Source organism: Cyprinus carpio, chromosome B5 (assembly GCF_018340385.1).
Source record: "Cyprinus carpio isolate SPL01 chromosome B5, ASM1834038v1, whole genome shotgun sequence".
In the NCBI taxonomy this organism is placed as follows: Eukaryota; Metazoa; Chordata; class Actinopteri; order Cypriniformes; family Cyprinidae; genus Cyprinus; species Cyprinus carpio.
Window position 1 is genome coordinate 24,746,806 of NC_056601.1, and position 24,295 is coordinate 24,771,100.

The 24,295-nt window shown below is 37.2% G+C and overlaps 1 protein-coding gene across 2 annotated transcripts in view; it reads right to left on the reverse strand.

Moving 5' to 3' along the window:
- Positions 1-23,453, reverse strand: part of tprn (taperin) — a 28,200-nt gene extending 4,747 nt beyond the window's left edge. Inside the window, exons 1-3 of one of the 2 annotated variants that reach the window (XM_042725052.1) lie at positions 21,232-23,453; positions 20,181-20,232; positions 698-887 (exon numbers count right to left, since the gene is read on the reverse strand). In XM_042725052.1, coding sequence (XP_042580986.1) covers positions 832-887; positions 20,181-20,232; positions 21,232-23,208 — 2,085 coding nt within the window. In that variant the 5' untranslated portion in view covers positions 23,209-23,453 and the 3' untranslated portion in view covers positions 698-831. Of the gene's footprint in view, positions 1-691; positions 888-20,180; positions 20,233-21,231 lie in introns of those variants that run through there. The other variant, XM_042725051.1, reaches the window with a different exon arrangement.
- Between the last annotated feature and the right edge of the window lie 842 nt (positions 23,454-24,295).

Below are 24,295 nucleotides of genomic sequence, written 5' to 3' on the forward strand. Positions count from 1 at the left end.
ACAAACAATATAACTGTATAGAAAGTGAATCATTCCTCTGTATATGTGTTACTGGATTTTTTTTTTTTTCTTCTTCATCAAACTGACCTCACTTCTTGCAAGATCACAAGAAACAGAACCCAATTTTCATAGTAAACTTCACTGAAAGTGAAAAAGTGAGTGAAAGTGACGTGACATTCAGCCAAGTATGGTGACCCATACTCAGAATTCGTGCTCTGCATTTAACCCATCCAAAGTGCAAACACACAGAGCAGTGAACACACACACACACACACTGTGAACACACACCCGGAGCAGTGGGCAGCCATTTTTATGCTGCGGCGCCCGGGGAGCAGTTGGGGGTTCGATGCCTTGCTCAAGGGCACCTAAGTCATGGTATTGAAGGTGGAGAGAGAACTGTACATGCACTCCCCCCACCCACAATTCCTGCCGGCCCGAGACTCGAACTCACAACCCTTCGATTGGGAGTCCGACTCTCTAACCATTAGGCCACGACTTCCCCTAAACTTCACTGGACTTTTGCATTGCATTGCGTTGCATTGCAAAAAAAATAGGACAAATAGTCCATATACAGTATTTAGTGCATAAAAATATTGTGTGAACTGGATCCATTTCCTGTTCACCTCATCCATGGTTTCTGTGCCTTCCTCTCATTCTATCCATTTCCTGTCATTCTTCTCATCTTACTTACCCGTGGTGTTGCTGGAGTGAGTGGGTGAGCTGGTGTAGCTGGCACGAGGAATGCTTATCCTCCCTGCAATGATCCCTCCATCATCTTCTCCTTTTTCTTCTCCTTCCTCCTCGTCCTCTCCGCTGTCCCACACACTGCTCTCAGACGGGTATTCGAAAGTGCTCTGCAGGCTGGACTCGTTGAAGGATATTTTCAGCTGTGGTGGAACCAGAGGACAGTTTGTTAGGTTTCACACCAATCATAAATAGACATGTATGGAATCTGCTAATGCTCTGCAGATTTCCACAGAACTGGAGCGAATAGTGAAGGATGTGTCTAGCTTACATGTGAACTCTTTCGACACTATTTAAAATGTACATCATAAAGTTGTTTAAGAGAAGCCAATATCAGTGAGCAGTGATCTGGGCAAAGTGTGGTGACTTTGAAGGAGATAAGATATAAAATAGTTTTGATTTAATTAACATTCTAACATTTTTTAAGGGATAGTTTCCCAAAAATGAAAATTCTGTAATTAATTACTCACCTTCATGACGTTCCAAAACCGTAAGGCCTTCGTTTCATCTTCGGAACACAAATTAAGATATTAATGATGAATTCTGAGAGCTCTCTGACTCTCCCATAGACAGCAAGGTTACTACCACGATCAAGGCTCAGAAACCTAGCAAGGACATCATAAAAATAATCCATGTGACATCAGTGGTTCAACAATAATTTTTAGAAGCTACGAGAATACTTTTTGTGTGCAAAGAACACAAAAATTATGATTTTATTCAACAATTCATCTCCTCCGCGTCACCCTGGTGCCATTTTGGAGCGTATCCACTGAACGTAAACAACATATGCTTTTCTGTGTCAGCAGCACCACACGGATACATTGTTTACGCTTTGATCTGAACATAAACAACGTTTTAGAGTGGTGCTGCTGACACAGAACAGCATACATCGTGATTCTCTCCAAAATGTTGCCGGGGTGATGAGGAGACAAACTGTTGAACAAAGTCGTTTTTTTTGTTTTCCTTGCACACAAAACGTATTCTCGTAGCTTCGAAAAATTGATCTCACATGGATTATTATAACGATGTCCTTACTACGTTTCTGAGCCTTGATCGTGGTAGTAACCTTGCTGTCTATGGGAGGGTCAGAGAGCTCTCAGAATTCATCAAAAATATCTTAATTTGTGTTCCGAAGATGAATGAAGGTCTTACGGGTTTGGAACGACATGAGGGTGAGTAATTAATTTTCATTTTTGGGTAAACTATCCATTTAACATCACTACATAATTATTTTAATTCCTGTTTGTGTTGTTTTGTCGTTTTAAGGACTTTAAAATTAATATGAAATGTGTAAATTAGTAATAACGAAGTATGACTTGTTTATGGCACTATAGAAAAACAGCAGGTCCTGACCAAAACAAACATTTGTTTAGCAAAACTTCACCAGGCCTGTGCACTTGATATTTATCTACACCAGGGATCCATAGTAACAAATGGAGACATTTTTTGACTATTCACATAATGCAAATGAAATGGAAATAGTGGGACAAAAATTAAGCATTAACAGACAACATAGTTTCCTTATTGCTTTATTTGTTTCTCACTCCTTACTATGGTTTATTTAAGCTTTACCGGTTTTGATAATGCCTAATAATCTAGTCAGTCATGGTCATAAATGCTGACACATATCAATGCTGGGAAACTCTAATGAACTAAAAGCACCCTTACGGAAGTAGCGTGACAGTGGCAAAGCATCATGATACTTTCAAATATAACATGGCACTGAATGATTACCATATTCATACTATGTACTAACATTTAAATTAATCCTCTGATACAATGGACCTATTATGTACTTACAAGATAATACATTGTCCTTGTACAATAAAAATGAACCTACGTGAAATTACATCTGTAAGTACATAGCTGTTAAAAACACCTACCAGTATTTCTGCTATATGACATTTGTTTTTAATCTTTTTACTTAATACAGAAATGGGGTAAAAACAAAACAATTATTATAAAGGGGGGAAACATTAAAAAAATTATTTGGCAACACTTTCTATGAAGCCCGTATTTATAATACATTATAAAGAATTATAATGAATGCATAAAAAAAACCCGCATAATATGTTGTATCAACTTATGAATATTCATAAGAACAGTTTTAACATATTATAATATTTACTTATTTGTGGTTATAGCTTTTAAGAGTATGATGATTTATAACACAATGAACATGCTGCGTCCACTTTTACAATGGATTATATTTCTCATAGTTATAATGTATTATAAGTCTCATATCTTGCCATTTTTCTTATGCTACTTTACTTAAAGTGGTCAAAGACCACTTATAAGTAGTAAAAATAATAATAATAATAATAATAATAATAACATTTTTTTCTCTCAAACAGCCATAAGATCAGATATCAGATCAGATGAATGTGTAATATGACATATGCTTTGAACTATTTGTATTGTAATATCAGTTTGATTATTTTGATGGTACCCTTTAATCAGCTGTTGATAAGTAACTTTGCAATTACATGTCAACTAGTGGTTATTAGAGTATTAGTATGTCTGCTACTGTAAATATATGCTAACACTTTATTTTGATGGTCAACCAACAGATAAACTGACTTTAAGTGTCTTTGCAAGTACGTCAACTTATTCTACCATACTAGATTCTACCATTCTTTAGACTAATACTCTGATGAGAGTTAGTTGGCATGTAGTTGCAAAGTTGCTTATAGTCGATTGATTAAGGGGACCATCAAAATTAAATTTAACCATATAAAACCATTTTTTCAGTTGGAGTATTAAGCGCACATCAGCTAATTAACATTAGCTCCACAGGAAATACTCAAATAATGCTCAACATAACCATTCACAAGATTGTAGTAAGATACTGTGCAGATCTTAAATAAACAATGTCAAGATATGATACAGTCCATTATATGTAAATGAAGTAGATTTAATATGGTGTTCATTGTGTGTTATGAATAATCATACTCTTAAACTTATAACCACAAATACGTAAGTATTATGATGTATTATAATTGTTGTTATGATTATTCATGAGTTGATATAACATATTATAAGTTTTTTTATTATTTTTTTTTATAATGCATTATGCATTCATTATAATGCCTTAAAAATACCCTTATAATGTAGTATTATAAATATGGGCTTCATAGAAAGTGTTACCTTAATATTAATTGTATTAATAACAGAACCAGTTGAACAATTTTGAAGCACCCCACGCCCTTCCTGAGGTCCCCTAGTTAAGTCCGAGCTCCCTGGATTAAAAAAAATGTCATATAGACTTGAGAGTGGAACTCTTTAAAGAAACCTAGAAACCACCAAGAACAGTGTAGCATTCACATATCAACATAGTACAACCACTCAGGACTTCACAGCAATGCTCTAGAAACCACCTACAACACCTTAACATTAATTTAATCTTATTAAGGTCACATCAGAAAAAATAAACACTGTGTTGTCTGATTCAAACTTAATGTGAAGTTCAACTAGAAGATATTATACCCTAGTAAGTATATGGTGTTCTAAAGCACCCTGGTCAATGTCTGTGCCCTATGTGTGACAGCGCTGTCCTAAATCTACTCTAATCTCAATCACATGTCCTTACTCAACAACATATACGCACGCTTCATTTACTACGGCTGAGAACGTGGTTCTACATGGCACACCCAGTAAGATGACTGGACAAAGGCCACATGTAATTGGGTGATATATTTGGTGTAATAAACTTTACATTACATACCATCTAATTGTTAACCATCATGTGTTTTTGAATTTAGCCTGTCAGTTTCCTTTCAGTTTCTTTTAATGTTTCTCTGGCCTATTTTCAAATATATTCTACCATTCAAAAATTATTTATTCAAAAAGGACATTTCAAATTGATCAAAAACAGTAAAGACAGTAAAAATACAAATAAAAATCGGTAACACTTTAGAATAGGGAACACTTATTCACAATTAACTATGACTTTTCCCTCAATAAATTCCTAATTTGCTGCTCATTAATATGTGCTTAATTAGTACTAATAAATGGCTAATATTCTAGTAATATGCTAATAAGCAACTAGTTAAGAGACCCTAAAATAAGTGTTACCTAAAAATCAAATACATTAAAAATACTGTTCTTTTAAACCATTCATTAATGAATGAAAATAATTATATATGTATAAAAAAATGTAAATGTCACCACAAAATATTAAGCTCTACTGCAGTTTTCAAATCAGCATATTACTTTCAAATTGTATTCTCATGTAATTATGGTTGAATGCAGTAAACAGGGTTGCCATTGACTTTTGAGCATCATTCACTCGTTCAGAGGTTTTGTACAAGCTTTACTCTCCTTTAGTAACTTAGTGTCAAAAATGTATTTTGGTTACATAACACAATGTACATAGACTGGGTGTGTAGTCAATTCTGTCTCAATTTTTTTATAAAGTTTTCACATGAACAAACATGATACCTAAAGGATTAATTCTCTGCATCATATGTTGTGCTTCCTGAAATATATACTGTAGTCTGTAATTATGTTCATTGTCCTTTAGCAGCAATTACAGCCTTTTGCTTGCACATTGTTTTGCACATTGAAAGTTTTGCCTAATCCTACAGGCAAATGCAAATATGTTCCAGCTCTAAAGTTAACGATAAGTATCTGTGGACTACAATTTTCAGATAATACTACTGATTTGTAATTAGATTTCAGTTCAGGCTTTTCATAATAATCACTTTTCTTGATCCATTTCTTCACAGCCTTTTGCTGTGTGTTCTGGGTCATTGCCATACTGGAAAATAAATCTCCACCCAAAGTTAATATCTCTGGCTGACTGAATCAGGTTTTCTTTACAGATTTGCCTGTATTTTGGCTGTGTCCAGGTTACCTATGATAACAACAGCCTTTTGCAGTTTCCTCTACTGGAAAGCAACTCTAAACCATGATTCTGCCAGTAGCTAATGTAGTTGATGTGTTATTTGATTGTTTAGATGTATCTGTTTTGCACTAAACATATGCAAGTCTCACATTAATATGAGTCTCATCTGATCACAAAACGTTTTAAGTTTCGGTTTGCCACATTCTCTCTCAAGGTGTAAAATGCTGGCCTATCAAACAATGTTTTCTTAGCTACACCCAAATATGAAGTGCTATTAATCAGGCTGTCAAAACTTCACAAACTTGTCTCCACCTAACAAACTCTTTACGTTAGCTGAGATTTTTAAATTAAAGGGATACTCCACCCCAAAATGAAAATTTTGTCATTAATCACTTACCCCTATGTCATTCCAAAACCGTAAAATCTCCGTTCTTCTTTGGAACACAATTTAAGATATTTTGGATGAAAACCGGGAGGCCTGTGACTGTGACTATGACCCAGATTGCACGTCTAAATACAGATGGAGTTTTCTGACAATGACTTTCATACCTTTTATGGACCTTGACACTGTTATTTACTTGGCAGTCTATGGGACAGTCACAGGCCTAAAAAGTAATGGCACATGTCTGTTCAAGTTAAATTAACAAGTTTAAACCTTTGCGCAAATGCCTGAAGTAATAGTAATAGCAAAACTAAAATAGGAAAAAATTAATTTAAACATTTTTATTTGATTTTGCAGCACAACAAATCATCCGACACCCTAGATTTATTTCTTCACTGAGTTTATCTCAAGGCATTCTGTGATAGTCTTCTTTGCAAAGGATGTTATGCTGCCTTAGAATTAGTCAAGGCAAGGTATCTTAAAATACAGAATTAGGATGTCTAGCTTTTGAAACTCATTGTGCCAGAAGCATCTATTGTGTCATATATGCAATGAGCAGCTCACTAGGTTTTGGAGCAGCAACTACATTACATTTACATAAATATTTAAATTTAGCACTAGCCTTAGCATTAAACACTTGAGACCATAGCCATTTTCCCATTCAACTACTGTAGTTTCTTGCTTTCTGAGGCACAATTTACCCAAACTCTGGATAAGTCACTGGCAGTAACAAGCAAAGTTTCCAGTGTGGAGTTATTTGGTCATTCTTGGCTCAAACTGACATATTTCCTGACTATTCAGCTAGCGTTAGAAATTTTAGCACAGCATGATATGCTGGCAGTTTCAACCATTTGCCATCACATTTCAGAAACACAATTTAAAACTATACCTGAAAAAAAAAAAAATCTAAAATTGTTTTGGCATGAGAGAAAGTAGAATTCCATTCAAGCAGATCAATCATTATATGGAAATGTTTTCAGAGAACAATAAGGACCACTGGAACGGATGCTCCGCATCCACTCCATATTTTGCTCTCTATGCATATTAAGAAAAATAAAAGCTTGAATTACAGAGAAAGAGTTTACTGTAGTGGATTTCAGACTCTCCTTATTTTAACTTTTATAGATGTAGATATCTAAGTGTAATAACAGCCAGGATAGCAGCTTATTTCATCAATGATGTTCAGATTATCACGGAGGATGGTATATATAAATATGGATGAGTACTAAAATATTATGTTTTTCAACAACTAGAGATATTGAATTTTTGAAATTTCCTTAATTGTAATTCAAATGAACACTCATTTAATTAATAACATTACTTCATTATTATTATTTAATAAACAACAATAATAAATTATACCGGTAATTGTTTAATATTTAATAAAATATGATGTTTTTCCCAGTAAAACCAAGTGAACAAATTTATGTGTCTTTTGTGTAGTGCTTCATATATCATTATAAAACAGCCAAAAAGGGAGAGACAGCATATCTTTTAGAGCAGAAATTACCAGAGACACTGTCCTTATTTGAACTAGGTTGAGACTGCATAACTACACACACACACACAAACAAACACACAGTACATACTGGGGGTTTCTCCCTGAATTGCAACCTTTGGCTGGCAGCAGACTGTAAATGCAGAGGCTGTTTGTCTGTGTGTTTGTGTTTGTGTTTGTGTTTGTGTTTGTGTGTGTGTGTCGGGGGGTGGGGAGGGGTGGATTGTTGCAGCCTCTCATTGAAGTGTTGAGCAGACTGAGCAGATGCCTGATTAAAGCTAATCTGCTGTTTAATATTAGAAATCCCTCAGCACAGTACAGCTGGTAAGACCTACGAAACATAAACACACACACACACACATATGGTTTTATAAGTGTGTGATGTGGACGATCCAGTGTGATAAATGTGTGTATGGTATGATATAGGAGATTAGAATATTTCATTCACGTCTGAAACATTTCATTTGCACTATAGATAATGAAGAACTGTGCAAGAAATCCAATGCACACATACAGTAGGAAAACAGTCCCTTCATTTCATACAATATAATGATCATAACTCCCATGATCCTGCATATATACAGATATATATATGTGTGTGTGTGTGTGTGTGTGTGTGTGTGTGTATGTATAGTATAATATTATAGTACTACAACAAACCTAACAAATTATGTGGCAGCAGATAATGTGAAGGTGTACATGAGAAATGTTGTAGTCACAGCACCAGTGACTGAGTGCATGCTTTCATTGATGGAATGCCTTTAGAATCTTTATCAAATTGAACACCACCTCTCGGGCAACAGCACTGTAAAGGCACGTATCTGTGTTCTAACCAGCATAATTTAATCTTTCTCACTGAAAGCAAAAAGCATCCAACAAAATAGTTCTGTTCACAGTTTACATACTACCTAATTTATATTCTTGTTTCTATGTTCATCTTATGTTGTACAAGGGTTTTTTGGGTAATATAAGCTGAAAAACAGCATTTAGGCAATTTTGGCAAATGTCAATGATTATAAATTTGGAGATGCTAACTGTAATTTCACATACTATATAGAACAGATATGCAAATAGCCAGTGTGTTGTTGTGGTCACAGTTTAAAAGATGAAAAATGGAAATGGAAGAGATTTTATCACTTTATCCCGTTATGCCTGGTTAGGACACAGCTTCTGAGTGTGCATCAGAAAACACAACACATTGTTTTGTTTGTGGATTAGAAGAATGTTTCTACATATTGCTCACAGTATAAATGAATTGGATATGAGTAGGTCTGATGGAATCTCCCGATTTCCACAAATGCCAAATGCACTTTATCCACAATGCTTTACATGTTTGTTTTATTAACAGTTTTGGTTTTTGCTTTTGTATTGGTTTTTGTATTGTAAATTTTGTCATCATGTAATAATTTAGGATTGAAGGTATGAAGTCTATCCCAGCATATTGTGCTGTAGGCAGGAATACACCCTGGATGCATAGCCAGTGCTACATGAGGAGCTACATTATAAAAATTTCAAAACTGCTCTCACAAAATGAAAATGCATGATGAGCAGTGGCTTGCATGTTCAGTTGCAATTTTGCTCAATTTATTAAAATCCTAAAAAATAGAAATCTTTTGTAACAATATCAGAATCAGGATTAGCTTTATTCGCCAGGTGTGCGCAAACACACAAGGAATTTGTTGTGTTTTTTTTAAGGTGCTCCTGGTACATACATACATGCATACATACACATCTAAAATGAGAACAAAAAAATAAAAATAAATTAAAAAAGACTTAGCAATAAATAATGTGAAAGAATCTGAAACAGTATATTGATTTATGTACAGATTTGTGCATTTTTACTCTATATAGAACTGTATAAATAAGAGAGATATGCATATGTATTTACATAATACTTGAAAAGGCAATAATTAAAGATGTAGAACACAGAATTACAAAACATAGGTAATGATTCATATGTTAGCGGTTTAAGCTGGAGATGGCATGGGGGAAAAAATGTTTTTAATGTCTAGATCTTCTAGTGCCCAGAGATCTGTAGCGTCTGCCTGAGGGGAGAAGTACAAACAGGTTGTGTCAGGGGTGAGAGGGGTCTTTGATGATGTTACCTGCCCATTTCTTCACTCTGGAGTTGTACAAGTCCTGAAGACTGGGCAGGTGCACACCAATGATCCTTTCTGCTGTCCAAACAGTCTGTCGCAGTCTTATTAAATCTGATTTGCTGGCTGACCCAAACCAGACAGTTATAGAAAAGCACAGAACAGACTCAATAATAGCTGAGTAAACTGTGTCATCTGTGCCTGTGGCAGGTTGAACTTTTTCAGGTGACGAAGGAAGTACAACCTCTGCTGGGCCTGTTTCACAAAGGAGTCAATGTGAATGTCTCACTTCAGGTCCTGAGAGATGGTGGTGCCCAGGAACCTGAATGACTCCACTGCAGACACAGTGCTGTCCATGATGGTGAGTGGGGGGAGAGCAGGGGGGTTTCTCCTGAAGTCCACGATCATCTCCACAGTTTTGAGCGTGTTGAGCTCCAGGTTGTTGTGACTGCACCAGACAGCCAGCTGCACAACCTCTTCTCTGTAAGCAGACTCGTCACCGTCCTGAATGAGGCCGATGACTGTGGTGTTGTCTGCAAACTTCAGGAGCTTGACAGAGGGATCTTTAGAGGTGCAGTCATTTGTGTAGAGGGAGAATAGCAGAGGGAGGAGCTCAGGTGCTGATGGTGTGATGTTGGATCTGAGTTTTCCCAGCCTCACTAGCTGCTACCTGTGTGTCAGGAAGCTGGTGATCCACTGACAGATGGAGGTGGGTACAGAGAGCTGTGTGAGTTTATTCTGAAGGGTGTCCGGGATGATGTTGTTGAAAGCGGAGCTGAAGTCCACAAACAAGATCCTTGCATAAGTCCCTGGTTTGTCCAGATGTTGGAGGATATAGTGCAATCCCATACTGACTGCATCATCCACAGACCTGTTTGCTCAGTAAGCAAACTGCAAGGCAAGGGTCCAGTAATGTCCTTTAAGTAGCCCAGCACCAGTCTCTTAAATGACTTCATGACCACAGATGTTACAGCAACAGGTCTGTAGTCATTAAGTCCTGTGATTTTTGGTTTCTTGGGTACAGGGATGATGGTGGAGTGTTTTAAGCAGGAGGGGACTTCACAGAGCTCCAGGGATCTGTTGAAGATCAATGTGAAGATGGGTGATAGCTGGATAGCACAGGCTTTGAGGCAATCTGGAGAGACACCATCTGGGCCTTTGACTTTTCTTATCTTCTGCTTCCTGAAGACTCTGCACACATCCTCTTCGAAGATCTTGAGTACAGGCTGAGAAACAATGGGGGGAGGGAGGGGGAGGGTGTTGATGTCTGTGCTGTGAGATGGTCAGAGCGGGTGTGGGGTGTCAGACCAGGCTTATGCTTTTCAAACCTGCAGTAAAACTCATTCAGGTCTTGGCCTCAGTGCTGGGGGATTGGGTCTTGTAGCTGGTGATTGCTTTCAGGCCATTTCACACTGATGGAGAGTCATTACTTGAAAGCTGTTGTTTTAGCTTTTCAGAGCAGTTTAACTCTGCCACTCTTATCTCCCTATTCAGTGTGTATTTGGCCTGTTTGTACAAATCTTTGTCCCCACTCCTGTAGGCTTCCTCTTTGGCCTGGTGAAGCTGTTTGAGTTTTGCACTGAACCAAGGTTTGTCGTTGTTAAAAGATAAATAAGTCCTGGTGGGAACACACACGTCCTCACAGAAACTGATGTAGGATGTCACCGTGTCAGTAAGCTCTTCCAGATCAGTTGCTGCAGCCTCAAAAACACTTCAATCAGTAAGTTCAAAGCAGGCCTGTAAATCTTGCTCTGCTTCAGCAGTCCATCTCTTTATAGTTTTAACTACAAGCTTAGCAGATTTGAGTTTCTGCCTGTAGGCCGGTAGAAGGTGAACCAAACAGTCATCAGAGAATCACAGCGCTGCTCTGGGGACAGAGTGGTATGCATCCTTTAAAACAGTGTAGCAGTGGTCCAGTATATTGCTGTCTCTGGTGGGGCATGTGATGTTCTGTCTATGCTTAGGCAGTCCACGGGTGACATTAGCTTTATTAAAATCACAGAGAACGATAATGAAGTCCAGATAGCATTGTTCTGTGAGTGTGATCTGATCGGCCAACACTTCTAGCGTGACGCTCACACGCGCATCAGGAGGAATGTACACACTCACCAGAATAAATGATGAAAACTCCGGGGGTGAATAAAAAGGCTTGCAGTTAATGAAGAAAGTTTCCAAATTTGGGCAGCACATCTTCTTTAAAACTGTCACATATAAGTCTTTATTATCACTTTTTATCAATTTAATATATCATTGCTGAATACAAGTATCAATTTCTTTCAAAAAAGAAAGAAAGTATTGACCTCAAACTTTTGCACGATAGTGTATATTGTTACAAAATATTTAGATTTTAAAAGCTATAAATATATACATACAGTATTTCTTTGCACTAGGAAGAAAGCTGAGCTGGATGATGACATCACTGAATCAACAATGAACTGACTTGAACTGAATTATTTGTATAATTATTTGTATACAATTATAATTGTATATACTAAGCAGCACAACTGTTTTCGACAATAAATCAGCATATCAGAAGGATCATGTGACACTGAAGACTGGAGTTATGGCTGATGAAAATACAGTGTTGCATCCTACATTATACATTTTATAAATTATATTTTAAAGTATTTTAAAATAGAAAATTAAAATCATAATTTTAAATCATAATAATATTTCAAAATATAATTGTTTTTACTGTATTTTGATCAAATAAATACAGCCTTCATGAGCATAAGAGATGTCATTACAAAACAATAAAAATCTTACTGATCCCAAACTTTTGAATAGTAGTGTATATTTCCAGGTTATGATTAAATTAGAAATGTGACCCCACTATGCACACTAAATGAAAATGTACCATTAGATTACAGAAATGTGCACAAGACACAAAAACATATTCTACCAAATCCCAAAGATTTTACCTCACAATCAGCATTGAAAATGTGAAAAAGTGTGCAGAATAGATGTGGGCCCAGATTTGAGGCATGCTCTAATTTATGGAAAGGCTTGCAATATTAATCAGGCACTCATGACAACACTGGTATGGTGTGTAACACTATGGGTGGTTTGATAAATCATTAGCAAGTATAGGACAGAGGAGTAGGGAAGGAAGGGTTTTGGAAACAAAAAGGCACAGATACCTAATTTGGGATTTCTAATGACAGGATAGAAAGGCTGCGGTCTCTGTTGCTCAGTGACAGGAACCACGGCTATTTTTAAAGGAGAGAGCAGAGGAGGAACTCTAGCAAGAGCAAGAGAGCATACAAACAGTGAGAATACAAGTATGCTATACTCTCAGTAGTAAACGGTGGGAGAGGCAGAGAACGAAGATTCCTATCAACAGGCTTATCACAGAAAACAAGGGCAGGAAAACACAGCTGCCTGTTTCAAGACATAAATCCACTATCATATCATTCTTCATGTGATGACCTACAGTGGTCAGCTGGTATTTTTGTGCAGCTTGACCTTATGGTCAAGGTTTATTTGTATAAGATTTGCATTGACAATTTCAAGCCTGACTCTGAAACAACAAATTAGCATATGTGCAAACATCCATGCAAGTCAGCACAAGCACAAATATTTCACACAAATGTCTGTCTTTCAATTTGTGTCATTTAAAAGAATATTCCAGGCCAAAATAAATTAATGAATTAATGAGTAACCCATGAATGAATCTGGCATCAGGACTCCCATTAAAAAGCTAAAGTGAATTTATGTATCACAATATTATAATTTCTAAAAAATTAATATTCGCTTGAGATTAAGATTCATTTAAGATTTATGTGTTATTAAAAGTATAACTTTTTAGAAATTAATGTTTTTAACGATTAACTTATGAGTTTAGATGACAGAAATGGTCATCTAAATGTAATGTGAAATAAGTGTGCACAATAAAAGTTCCAATATATATTCAATATCTAATCTATATACAATAGCGTTCAAAAGTTTGAGGTCGATACAATTTATTTATTTATTTTTTCGCATTTATTTAAGCAAAAATACAATAATATTGTGAAACAGTTTTACAATTTAAAGCTATTGTTTGCTAGTTTAATCTGTTTCTAAATGTTATTTATTCCAGTGATGGAAAAGCTGAATTTTCAGATTCATTTCTGAAACATTTCTGATCTTTTTTTTTTTTGTGTTGAATAAAATTGTGCTGCTTAATTTTTTTGCGGAAACCAGATTCATTTTTTTCTTTGATAAGTTCAAAAGAACAGCAATTATGTAAAATTTTAAAGCTTTTGTAACATTATAATACAAATGTCTTTACACTGTCTTTATAAGTGTCTTTACAATTTTTAATATGTCCTGGTTGAATAAATTAATTACTAAAAAAAAAAAAAAAAAAAAAAAAAAAAACCATTCGGTAACATTTTACTTAAAGCCTTTATGTATGCTGCATTATAAAGGGTTATTAAAGGGTATAATTCATAATGTGCATTGTAATTCATGATATCTTGTAAATAATTATAACTGAATTTAAAATACAGTGTAACAATGAATTGATAAGTGTTATAATGTATTAACTGTGGTTACAATTATTCATGAGATTGTACAATCCATTATAGGTGCATTACAAGGCATAATTATTGCATTAAAACTGCTTTTATAATGCATTATACATAAAGGCTTTAAGTGAAGTGTTACCAAACTTTTGATTGGCATTGCATTGTACATCCCTAGTAATCATAGTATATATATATATATATATATATATATATATATATATATATATATATATATATATATATATATAATTTTTGAAGCTTGAAATTGTTGGTCCCCACTCACTGCTACTACATGGAAAAAAGCACACAATACATTATTCAAAACGTGTTCCAGAGAAAAACTAACAGCATATGGGTTTGGACTGTTTCTTTAAGTATACAATTAACTTAAAAAGCAACAATGACACTGCTGAACCCTTTCACATTCACACAGACTACAACTTTCTCTCTCTCTCTTAATTTCTCTGTGCTCCTCTCTCCGTCTCTCACACACATGCTGGAGTGACTCTTGAATTAAACATGACAGTGACAGTGGCGCTTTGCAGTCTGAATTCTAATTACATCGACTCTATTGTAGACACTGCAGCCATGTGACAGGCACGCACACACTCTCTCACACACACAGAAGTGGTCCATATGGGATTACACAATGGCATCAAGACTGTAGGACACATCACTAAATTATCTGAACTTCAAAGTCCACGACATAATGGTGCATACTAAGGGCAAAGTAAAAAAACACACAAACACACAGCTGCTGAAGAGCCTGTGTCTGTCTGCAAGGAGAACTTCCTGGAGGACACCAGTAAGGTTAAGAGAGGGGAGGTGGGGGGAGGGGGAGGAAAAGAGGAAGTGAGGGTAAGAAGAGAGAGAGAGGTGTGGTGCATGATGGAGACAGCATTCTGACTGGTCAATAATTAAACATGGTGGACTTTCACACTCGCAGCAGGACATACAGGGGAAGAGGAGGGTTTTCATCCACCTCCTTGTGTGTTTGTAAGACACACATCATAAAAATTACACATTTTACGGACTGAAATAAATCTTGCAAGATAAAAGAATCTGCAATGAGAGGTGTAATCTTGAGCGTATTATGGATTACATTTTTTAACTGTACACTTCATAATAAAAGTTGACCAAATAAAACAGTTCTTATGGGTCCATGACAAATACGAGTGCCTTATTTATAAAAAAATAATAATAACAATAATAAATAATAAATAATAAAGGTCAAATGTATTTTTTACAAGTATCATAAATTGTAACTGTATAAATATTATTACATTCTTGGGGAGTTGCACCACACTCTCAGAAAAAAGGTACAAAAGCTGTCACTGGGGTTGTACCTTTTCAAAAGGTACACTTTAGGTACTTATATATATCTTTAAGGTACCAATATGGACTCTTTAGGTACAAAGAGTACCTAAAGACTCTTTAGGTACAAAGGTGTGCCTTTTGAAAAGGTACCGCCCCAGTGACAGCTTTTGTACCTTTTTTTCTGAGAGTGCACATGACATTTAACAACCTGAACTAAATTTTCATTAACATAAAAAGGTCAAATTATCTGACATTTTAATATACATATTGTCCTTGACAAACAGTAAGGGTCTGCAAGGGTCCTTTTTGTGACATCATTTCCTGTTTTATTTTAAAGTACATTATTCCAACCTACTTAATATGGTTTCTTTTCGAGAATTACTTTGAAAACCGAGACATTTTCTTCTTTATTTTCTTCTTTATTCTTCTATTCTTTAAAAGACATGAGATATGCTGACATCCTGACATTATGCCCCCCAAAACAAGTAATTTTGCTCGCAAGAACAAACCTCATAGATTAAACTTCTCGATATTAATAACTTTTGCAATGTCTTTTAAAATTTTCTGAAGCTTGAAAATTTTGGTGACATGAGGGACAGAATCTCTCGGGTTTCATTAAAATAACTTCCTTTTCCTTTCAAAGATGAACAAAACCTTTTGGGGGTGAGTAAATGATGGCATAATAAGTTTTATTTTTGGGTTAACTATCCCATAAGTTTGATTTAACTAGAAAAGTGAATCCACACCTCTTCTCAAACAGCCTCAGGATTTGTGCCATTCATGCTGATGGCCACAATTATTGTGGTAAGTGTACCAATACAAGTAAGATTTTAAGTACCTTGTTCAGAAAGACTGTGGCTACAAGTGAATAATACGCTAATAAAACCACTCTCCACAGCCTCAAAGACAAACAGAGAGATGAGGAGTTATAAGCTTAGAGTGTACTAATGGCCAACCAACACATATGCACACCAGCATAACCAGCACCTGCGTAAAAGCCCCCGCACCTTTTTCTAAAGCTGGGCCATGTCAAATTAAACCTTCAAAGGTTCATTAAAACACTCCTTCTTCAAGGGTTTCAAGAATGAGCAGAGAGACATAAAAGCTAGTATTAAACCATGACGAAAATCCTCTGACACATTCTGCCTCAGGATTTTAATAATATTAACTTTCTGTGAACACACTATAAAAATAAGCATTTTCATCTTCAGATCAAAGGTCTAGTTATAAATGTTCTCTGTTTGCAGACTGGATTCCTGTATACTCTACTAATGCAATATTTGATGAGCACAGAGGAGTATTTCATGTAGTAGACATCCATTGTCAGACAAATTGCTATTTATCATTTCCAGTCAACAATCCACACATTTTCAAGGCTACCGTCTCCTATTCTGTCACACACGTGGCATCCGATTCAGCAAATATCACATGATCTTTCCCATGAAATCAGACATTACTAAGCTACACACATACATCTGCTGCAAAAGACATCTGAGCTGTTAGTCTGAAACTCAGTCAGCTCATTTTAATAATATCTTTTATTACACGTTTACCATTGGTTCCGCACAGACTTGGGTCTATAGATAGGTTCTTGAACAAATTCACTCTCATTGCTTAAAGCAAGTTTAACCTCAAGGCACAAGCAAAATTAAAGGTCATAACATCATGATTTTTCTATACAACAGTGGGATCCAGTCAAGCCTGGAGCATAATGAACTGACCCTGGACAGACAATATGCTATGAGCATTGGTGAGATTTTGGCCCAACCCCCTCAACCCCTCTCGCACAAGAGCTCAAAAGAAAAGACAAGCCCCTGACAGACAACATCCAGGCTTCTCAGGCTGTTTTAGATCATGTGACTGCTAACAGTGTAAGATAAAACACTGTACTATAACTATGTAATAACACAAAAGATATTTCGTTGTTAGGGCTGTACAATATCGGAAAAACAATGGTATAATTTTACATCACATATACATCACAATATTTTGTTCACAGTATAAAAAACATACTTGAATAGTTATATTTAAAAAGGAATTAATTATTCTAGGATTAATCATTCTGAAAATGTTTTTGGAAATGTAATAAACAAATTCTCACTATTAACTAGTTGCTTATTAGCATGCATATTCGTATTCATTCTTTAGTACTTACTGTATAAGGCACAGATTAATACCTTATTCTGTATGATCATATTTTACATCCCTTCCCCAAACCTAAACTTAACAACTAGGCCTACCTTACTAACTATTAATAATTAGCGAATTAGGAGTTTACTGAGGCAAAAGTAATAATAATAAGCAAAAGCAATAATAGTGGGAACTGGTCCCCAAACTAAAGTGTGACCCTTTTTTTAATGGTGAATCATTCTTTTAGAGCTGAACTATTTTGAGGTTTTACATTTGTGGTGTTCACTCTTTACAAGAAAAAACTCAAACCATAATTGCAACAGAGTTTTATGAGTTTGCACAGGCAACCATTTCATTTAGATATGTAAAAAAAAAACACAGCCCTGGCCTAAAGACTGTGAACCAACAGAGACCAACACAGAGAGAGAAAGAATCCGAAATGCACATGGATACAGCGAGTGAATTCCAAACAAATGATATGGCCTTGAAGTTGCAATAATTGCTGCTGCCCTGTCTAAGCTCCAGAACAGGAAGGGCTTCGATGTAACCTCTAAAACCCAACAAAACAAAGGTGTGGCATGAGCCAATCCTCAAACACGTAACAATCACCTACAAATACAACAGAGATCGAGAACAAAAGCAGCATATAACCTAACCCAAACTGGGCCTGACCGTCTGGATGTTTCGCTGAGGAGAGTCCCATGACTTCCTGCCAATGATCAATTTGGCATGATTTTTTTACAGATTCCAATGTACACAAAAAGACTGAAGATTTTCAAGAGTGTAACCTCACAAATGCATTTCAAATTGAGGTAACTGAAGAAAATGTGAGGGATGCACACCTTAGGTCTTCAAGGCCCATTCACACCAGCCACGATGACTACAACAAAAACTATATTAGCAGCCACACTAACTGATGATAACTTAAGCTGTTTAAAGTCGGATGGACTGTGATTCTTCATGCTTTCATCATTCATCAACTGATATCGTTTTTGTTACAGCTATGGTTTGGACTTCCATGTTCTCATGAAATTAGAATGATTATTAACACTTTATTGTTACAGTATAAAAAGCCTTGTAGGGTGATGTCCACCACACTGTCATGAAACACGTTTTTAAGGGTTGAAGGCACAAGGACGCATGCTTGTACAGAAAGGGAAAATTAAACTACTTTTAACTTGATATGGTGTCTTAAAAACAACAAGGGTGCAAGACTTTAGCATCATAAATCATCAAAGTACATAATAAACAAAAACCTATATGGATAATGCTAAATGAATGAAAACAGTAACAGGAAAGTCAGATATTCATTTTCTTGACAACTAGCTGTCAGCGGTATAAAATCCTTGCAGAGAAGCAGTGTTTCTAATTTCATCCCCATTGGCATTAGAGCTAAAATACTAAAGCTAACACAAACATTTATAGAAAAAAAAGTGAAACTCTAACTGACAAACTCAAACATCTGGAATCATTACACCTTTTAATAAATGCTATGAATCTAAACCTAGTTTGATATTAATCAGCAAAGGCTCCATGACTGTTTGAGAGAACCACTATGTGGAGGAAGTGAAACGGATCGTTGCTGCTAGTTTGGTTTCCTGTTTTGAGATCGATTTTTGACTGTGAATGGCAGCATGTTATGTAACACGTCAAATCTTAAGTACAGTCTTGCAAAGACCTTTATTAGACTTCAGTAACTCCTAGACTTGACTCCGAACAGAACACATGACTCATTTTCCTACATAAATCATCTGACCTTCTCTGGCAAGATCTTTACTGCTGTTTACAGTACATTTGGTTATTAACTAAAGTTGCAATGTGAGCATATACTGCAGGCTGTGTCCCTAACTACATAGTCCCAAACTATATTTTCTATATTATTTGCATATAGCATTTTCTATATTGTGTTCTGTAGTAATGTACTTTTAAGTTCCCCTTCTAAAGTTGTGAATGTCATTTCATTAGATACAAAATATCAAACCAAGCGGCTTCTATTGTTTTCTAAGAAATAACTCTTTTCTTTTTGAGATGATTTCTATTTAGCTGGTGTTTTGGTGATTTTGGATATATGAATACAGCTCTCATCAAGTTCACACAGGTGTCCTAGCAGAGTAACCCTAGGTGTAGTTCATCACATTAAGTATGAACATGATATACTAACATTTCACAACCAAAGCATCCCGATAACTTTTGTCTTGATTTTTAATGGTACATCTTCTTTTTTTAACAAAACATTTTGCTCTAGAAGTGTGCTTATAGTGTTTTAATCTAAAATAAATGCTGCTTGTTTTGATATTTTGATATGTAATTCAACATTCAAAATGTATTTTTATTTTTTTATGTGGTTTAAGTATACAAATTAGTTTCACTGTATACGCCTGATTTAAGAGCAGCCATTTGTAACTTGAAAGTGTATGATGCTGCATGATATTGCAAATTAGTATTTATAATGATAATATATATTATCATAATCATAAACACACTTTATGTATCTCAGATAGTTTTACAGTTTAATGCATTTTGTTATCATTCTTCTTTAATGCACTTAGCTATTGCAGCTAATAAATCAGAAGTCTTGCACATTCACAGAAAATAGCTTACTTCCGTGTTGCAAAGTAAGATGGATAGCATAGAATCAAACAAGAAAAGTTATTACTTGTTTGGATTGATGTCTTGCAGGAGGTAAGCAGCAGGTATCTCAATGTAACCTGCATGTGTCATACAAAATCCATGTTTTATAAGACGTATATGTAACATCCAAACAACTATGTTGACACATCTTGAATGATGCAGTGGTTAAGAATACAGTGAACCTTTGAACAGGTCATAAACACCCAACAAACATGTCTGAAAAACTTTTTTGTGTATTTGCACAAATTTCTAACCTAAGAACAAACCGGTAACCAGTATAGGGACCAATTCTCACTATTAACTAGTTGTTATTAGAATGCCTTTTTAAATATATATATTGTATAGGCTTTTTATGCATTTTTTATGGACAGTACAGTAGAAAGACGACAGGAAAGCACTGGGAGGAGAGAGGGGAGTGTGATCAGCAAAGGATCTTGAGACGGGAATCAAACTAAGGTCGCCGTGAGTGCAGTTGTACAGAATGACTATTTTTTAACATTTTGGCTCTTTATTAGTACTTATAAAGCACATTCTGCATGACCATATTCTACATCCCTAATCCTACCCAATACCTAAACTTAACAACTACCTTACTATTAATAAGGAGCAAATTAAAATTTATTAAGGTAAAAGTCGTAGTTAATGGTTTTGTTAATGGCAAGAATTGAACCGGATCATAAAAGTGTATTTAATCAAGACACTTTCTGGGACAGAAAAGTGCATTCTTCTTAAAAGTATAGTTAACCCAAAATGTAAAGTTCTGCTATTATTTACTTACCCTTATGTAGTGCCACAACTCTTATGACTTTGTTTCTTTAGTGGAACACAAAATGAGATATTAGGCAGAATGAAAATGAAAGGAGACTGGGATAGCCTAATGTTGCCTTTTGTGCTCCACAAAAGAAAAAAAGTATTACAGGTTTTGAATGACATCAGGATGAGTGATGACAGAATGTTTGTTTTGGGGTAAATTATACCTACTAAGCTACTTCATAAAGACATCCTATTTCTTTAATACATGTATAGTAAGTAAATGACCAATGTAGATATTACGCTAAATATGATACTATATTTACCTTTTTTCCTGTTGAGCCAGTCTTCGAGAGACAGGATCGCCCAAGTGAGAGGTAGCCCCCAATGACCTCTATCTCCTCTGCAGCAGGGTAACGCTTTTTAATCAGGGTTCCCAGATGGGCATAAGGGGCCTGTGGTGTGCTCTGAGATTCACTGACGACTTCTGGAGTCTCATCAGGGCCAGACTGGGCCTCGGGCCTCCGTTTCGGAACAACTGTAAATGTATTTCCTTTGCGCCTCTGCACTGCAGGGCTCAGGACGGGTGGCGTGGGCTCCACGACTATGTCATCAATGTTTGTGATAGGCAGCTTATCAATCGGAGGTTCCTTTGGAGATGAGACTGATTTGACGGGTGAGCCAATTGAGGGTGGAGAAGCTGGGGCTGGAGAGGTGGGTGTGGCAGGTGGGGTATGTTGCGGAGACCCTGTTTTGGCTTCTATTGTCACCTTTTCTGTAAGCTTTGGTGTGAAAGGTATGAAGGAAGCGGGCGAGGGGGTTGGCACTGCGGGCTCTGAAGCTGCCACACCCACCAGGGGTCGTGGGGATGGGGGGGAAAGGACAGGGCTGGATGGGGCGGTGCTACCAGGTGAAGAAATGGTCGCACGACTCTTGGGAATGACGGTGAAGGAATTGCGAGACTGGAGTCGCAAGTTGGCGAGTGCACGGGCCTGTAGATCCCCAGGCGGAAGGAGAGAAAGATCGGGGCGAGGGGACGGGCGGATCTCAAAGCTGGGTGATAAGGGGGGTGATATGGGGCTAGGAGTACAGTCGGCACAGGCACGGTGGCTCTCCGGAGAGCATGGCACCTTGGCTTTAGAGGCCCCATCTGTGCTGTCCCAGTCCCGTTCTCTAACAGGCTTGGACGGAGACCTCTCAGTGTCCTCCTTGGGATACACAGTGACACTTCGTCCCCCGCTCCCATCGAAACGTCTACGTGTAGTAGACACTAACTGAGGGGATCCAGAAACGGGTGTACTACTCCCTGAGTCACTAGGAGAGGCGTGATGGTTGCTCGTGGAAGACTGGACATTTTGAAAGACCTTGCTGTGTGGAGAGCTGGCTTGCGAAGACACTGGGCATTTTGGCACCACATCTGGCTTGGGTCTGGAGCTTGGCCTGACAGGAATAGAGTCCAAGTCCAGGAGGTTTTCCGTGCTTCGTGACTTCGCCTGCAACTTGCCATAATTCATGTCAAATTTCTGTAACATGCGACTCACCCTTCCTTGCCCCTCCAGCGGGGAGGACGCGGGTCGTCCCAGCGTGCTGAGGTTCTCCTCGCTCTTACTAAGCGCAGTATCGTAAATGACCACTTCCTTCGCGCGTATCTCCGTAACCGGACTACCTCTCCGGTCTAACAGGTCATTGAGAGAGCTGTATCCGCTCACCGTGCCGTTCTGCTGCAGTTTCGATTCATGCTTCAAACCACATCCTTCCGAGAAGTACTCCGGGTCGGATTCAATAATGATGATATTCTCAGCGCGTATAGTCCGTATCCCGGGAACGTCGCCGTATAACTCGAGGATGTGCTGAACCGGTCGCGCGGCGTTCTCTTGGCTCTGGCGCTTCTTGCGTTCTTTTTCCAGTTTAATGAATGGGTTTTCCTGCAGCGGACCCAAGCTCTCTTGCAAAACCAAGCTCTCCTGAGCTCCGTTGTCTCTCGCAGTTTTCTCCTCCGTGCGGCTCGGGTCCGCGGATGGCCAGTGCTCTTTTGTTTTCACAGGTGACAGATCCGGGCTTTTGGTCGCGCGCTTGGCAGCGGTAATGGTGTAGTTCCTGCTAGAATGTGCGCTGCTAATATCATCCTTGCTTTTGCTGGCCGTTACCTCGCCGTTAAGTTGAGATGCGACGGACTCGGCACCTGCTCCAGACCCACCGCCCTTTGCCTTTCTCCGCTCAAGGATCTCGCGTTTCCAGGCCGGCATCCTCGGGCTCTCCTGCCCTGGCTCTTGGCGAATAACGCGAAGATCCCCGCCCGACATTGTGGGAGAAATGGGTTTTATAGGGGTACGTGTGAAACCAAATAATCTCTCGCCGTCCTGCAGCGCCTCTTCTTATTCGTACTCGTACATCATTGCAACCGCAACAATGTATCCTGCATGATGATAATGTGCCAGTCTACTGACACGACCCCGCCCTCTGAGTGTGACGTCAGCTTTTCATCTCAGGGTGGACACCTCATTTGGTCATTTTGACTTGAGGCACACCTTTTGTTTTAACATATGCCCCGCCCCCTACTTTCTACTATTGTGAGGACCGAAGCGACCCCAGTCAGTCAAACACAGCGAGACCCGCCCAGTTTTTATCTTTAACCCTTTCATTATTTCGGAATGGTTTATATTATGAATGGGCAAAACTGCATGCTGTTTGGAGCAATATATAATGCGCAAGATAACATTACTTGGAAAATAAAAAAAATCTTTCCTCTGTGTGTGTGTGTGTGTGTGTGTGTGTGTGTGTGTGTGTGTGTGTGTGTGTGTGTGTGTGTGTGTGTGTGTGTGAATAAAACGCAATATAATAAATTATCTGTTCTAAATTTTATGTAAAAAATAATATAAATAATATAAATTGCAATAAATTATAGATATGGTTTTCATAAGAAACAAAGCAACAAAAGGTAAGAAATTTTAAACAAGTATTTTTTTATTTCATTTTATACATATTTATATATTTATATATATTTGTCGCTGCCATAATCTAGTTTTAATCCGAAAAAAAAATGAAATGAAAATGAATATAACAAAAATAAATAAATATGTGTGCAAATACATGATTACAGCAGACCTACTGTTTTTCGAATGCATCAAACACGAAGGTGACTGACAGGATCAAAATGGACTGTTTAATCAAATAAATCTGATAAAAAGTAGAATATGCCATATAATGACGTGGTAAAACTAATGTCCTCGTTACTCTCATAAACCGGGTTTAATCAGATTAATTAAAAGGCACAGAAATAAAGATTATAGCAACGCATCATAAGTACAGCGCGTCAGGTTATTTATAGGCTGTAGCCTATTATGCACCTGCGCATTCTGTAAATTTAGATAACCTCATAATCAGGAAGTG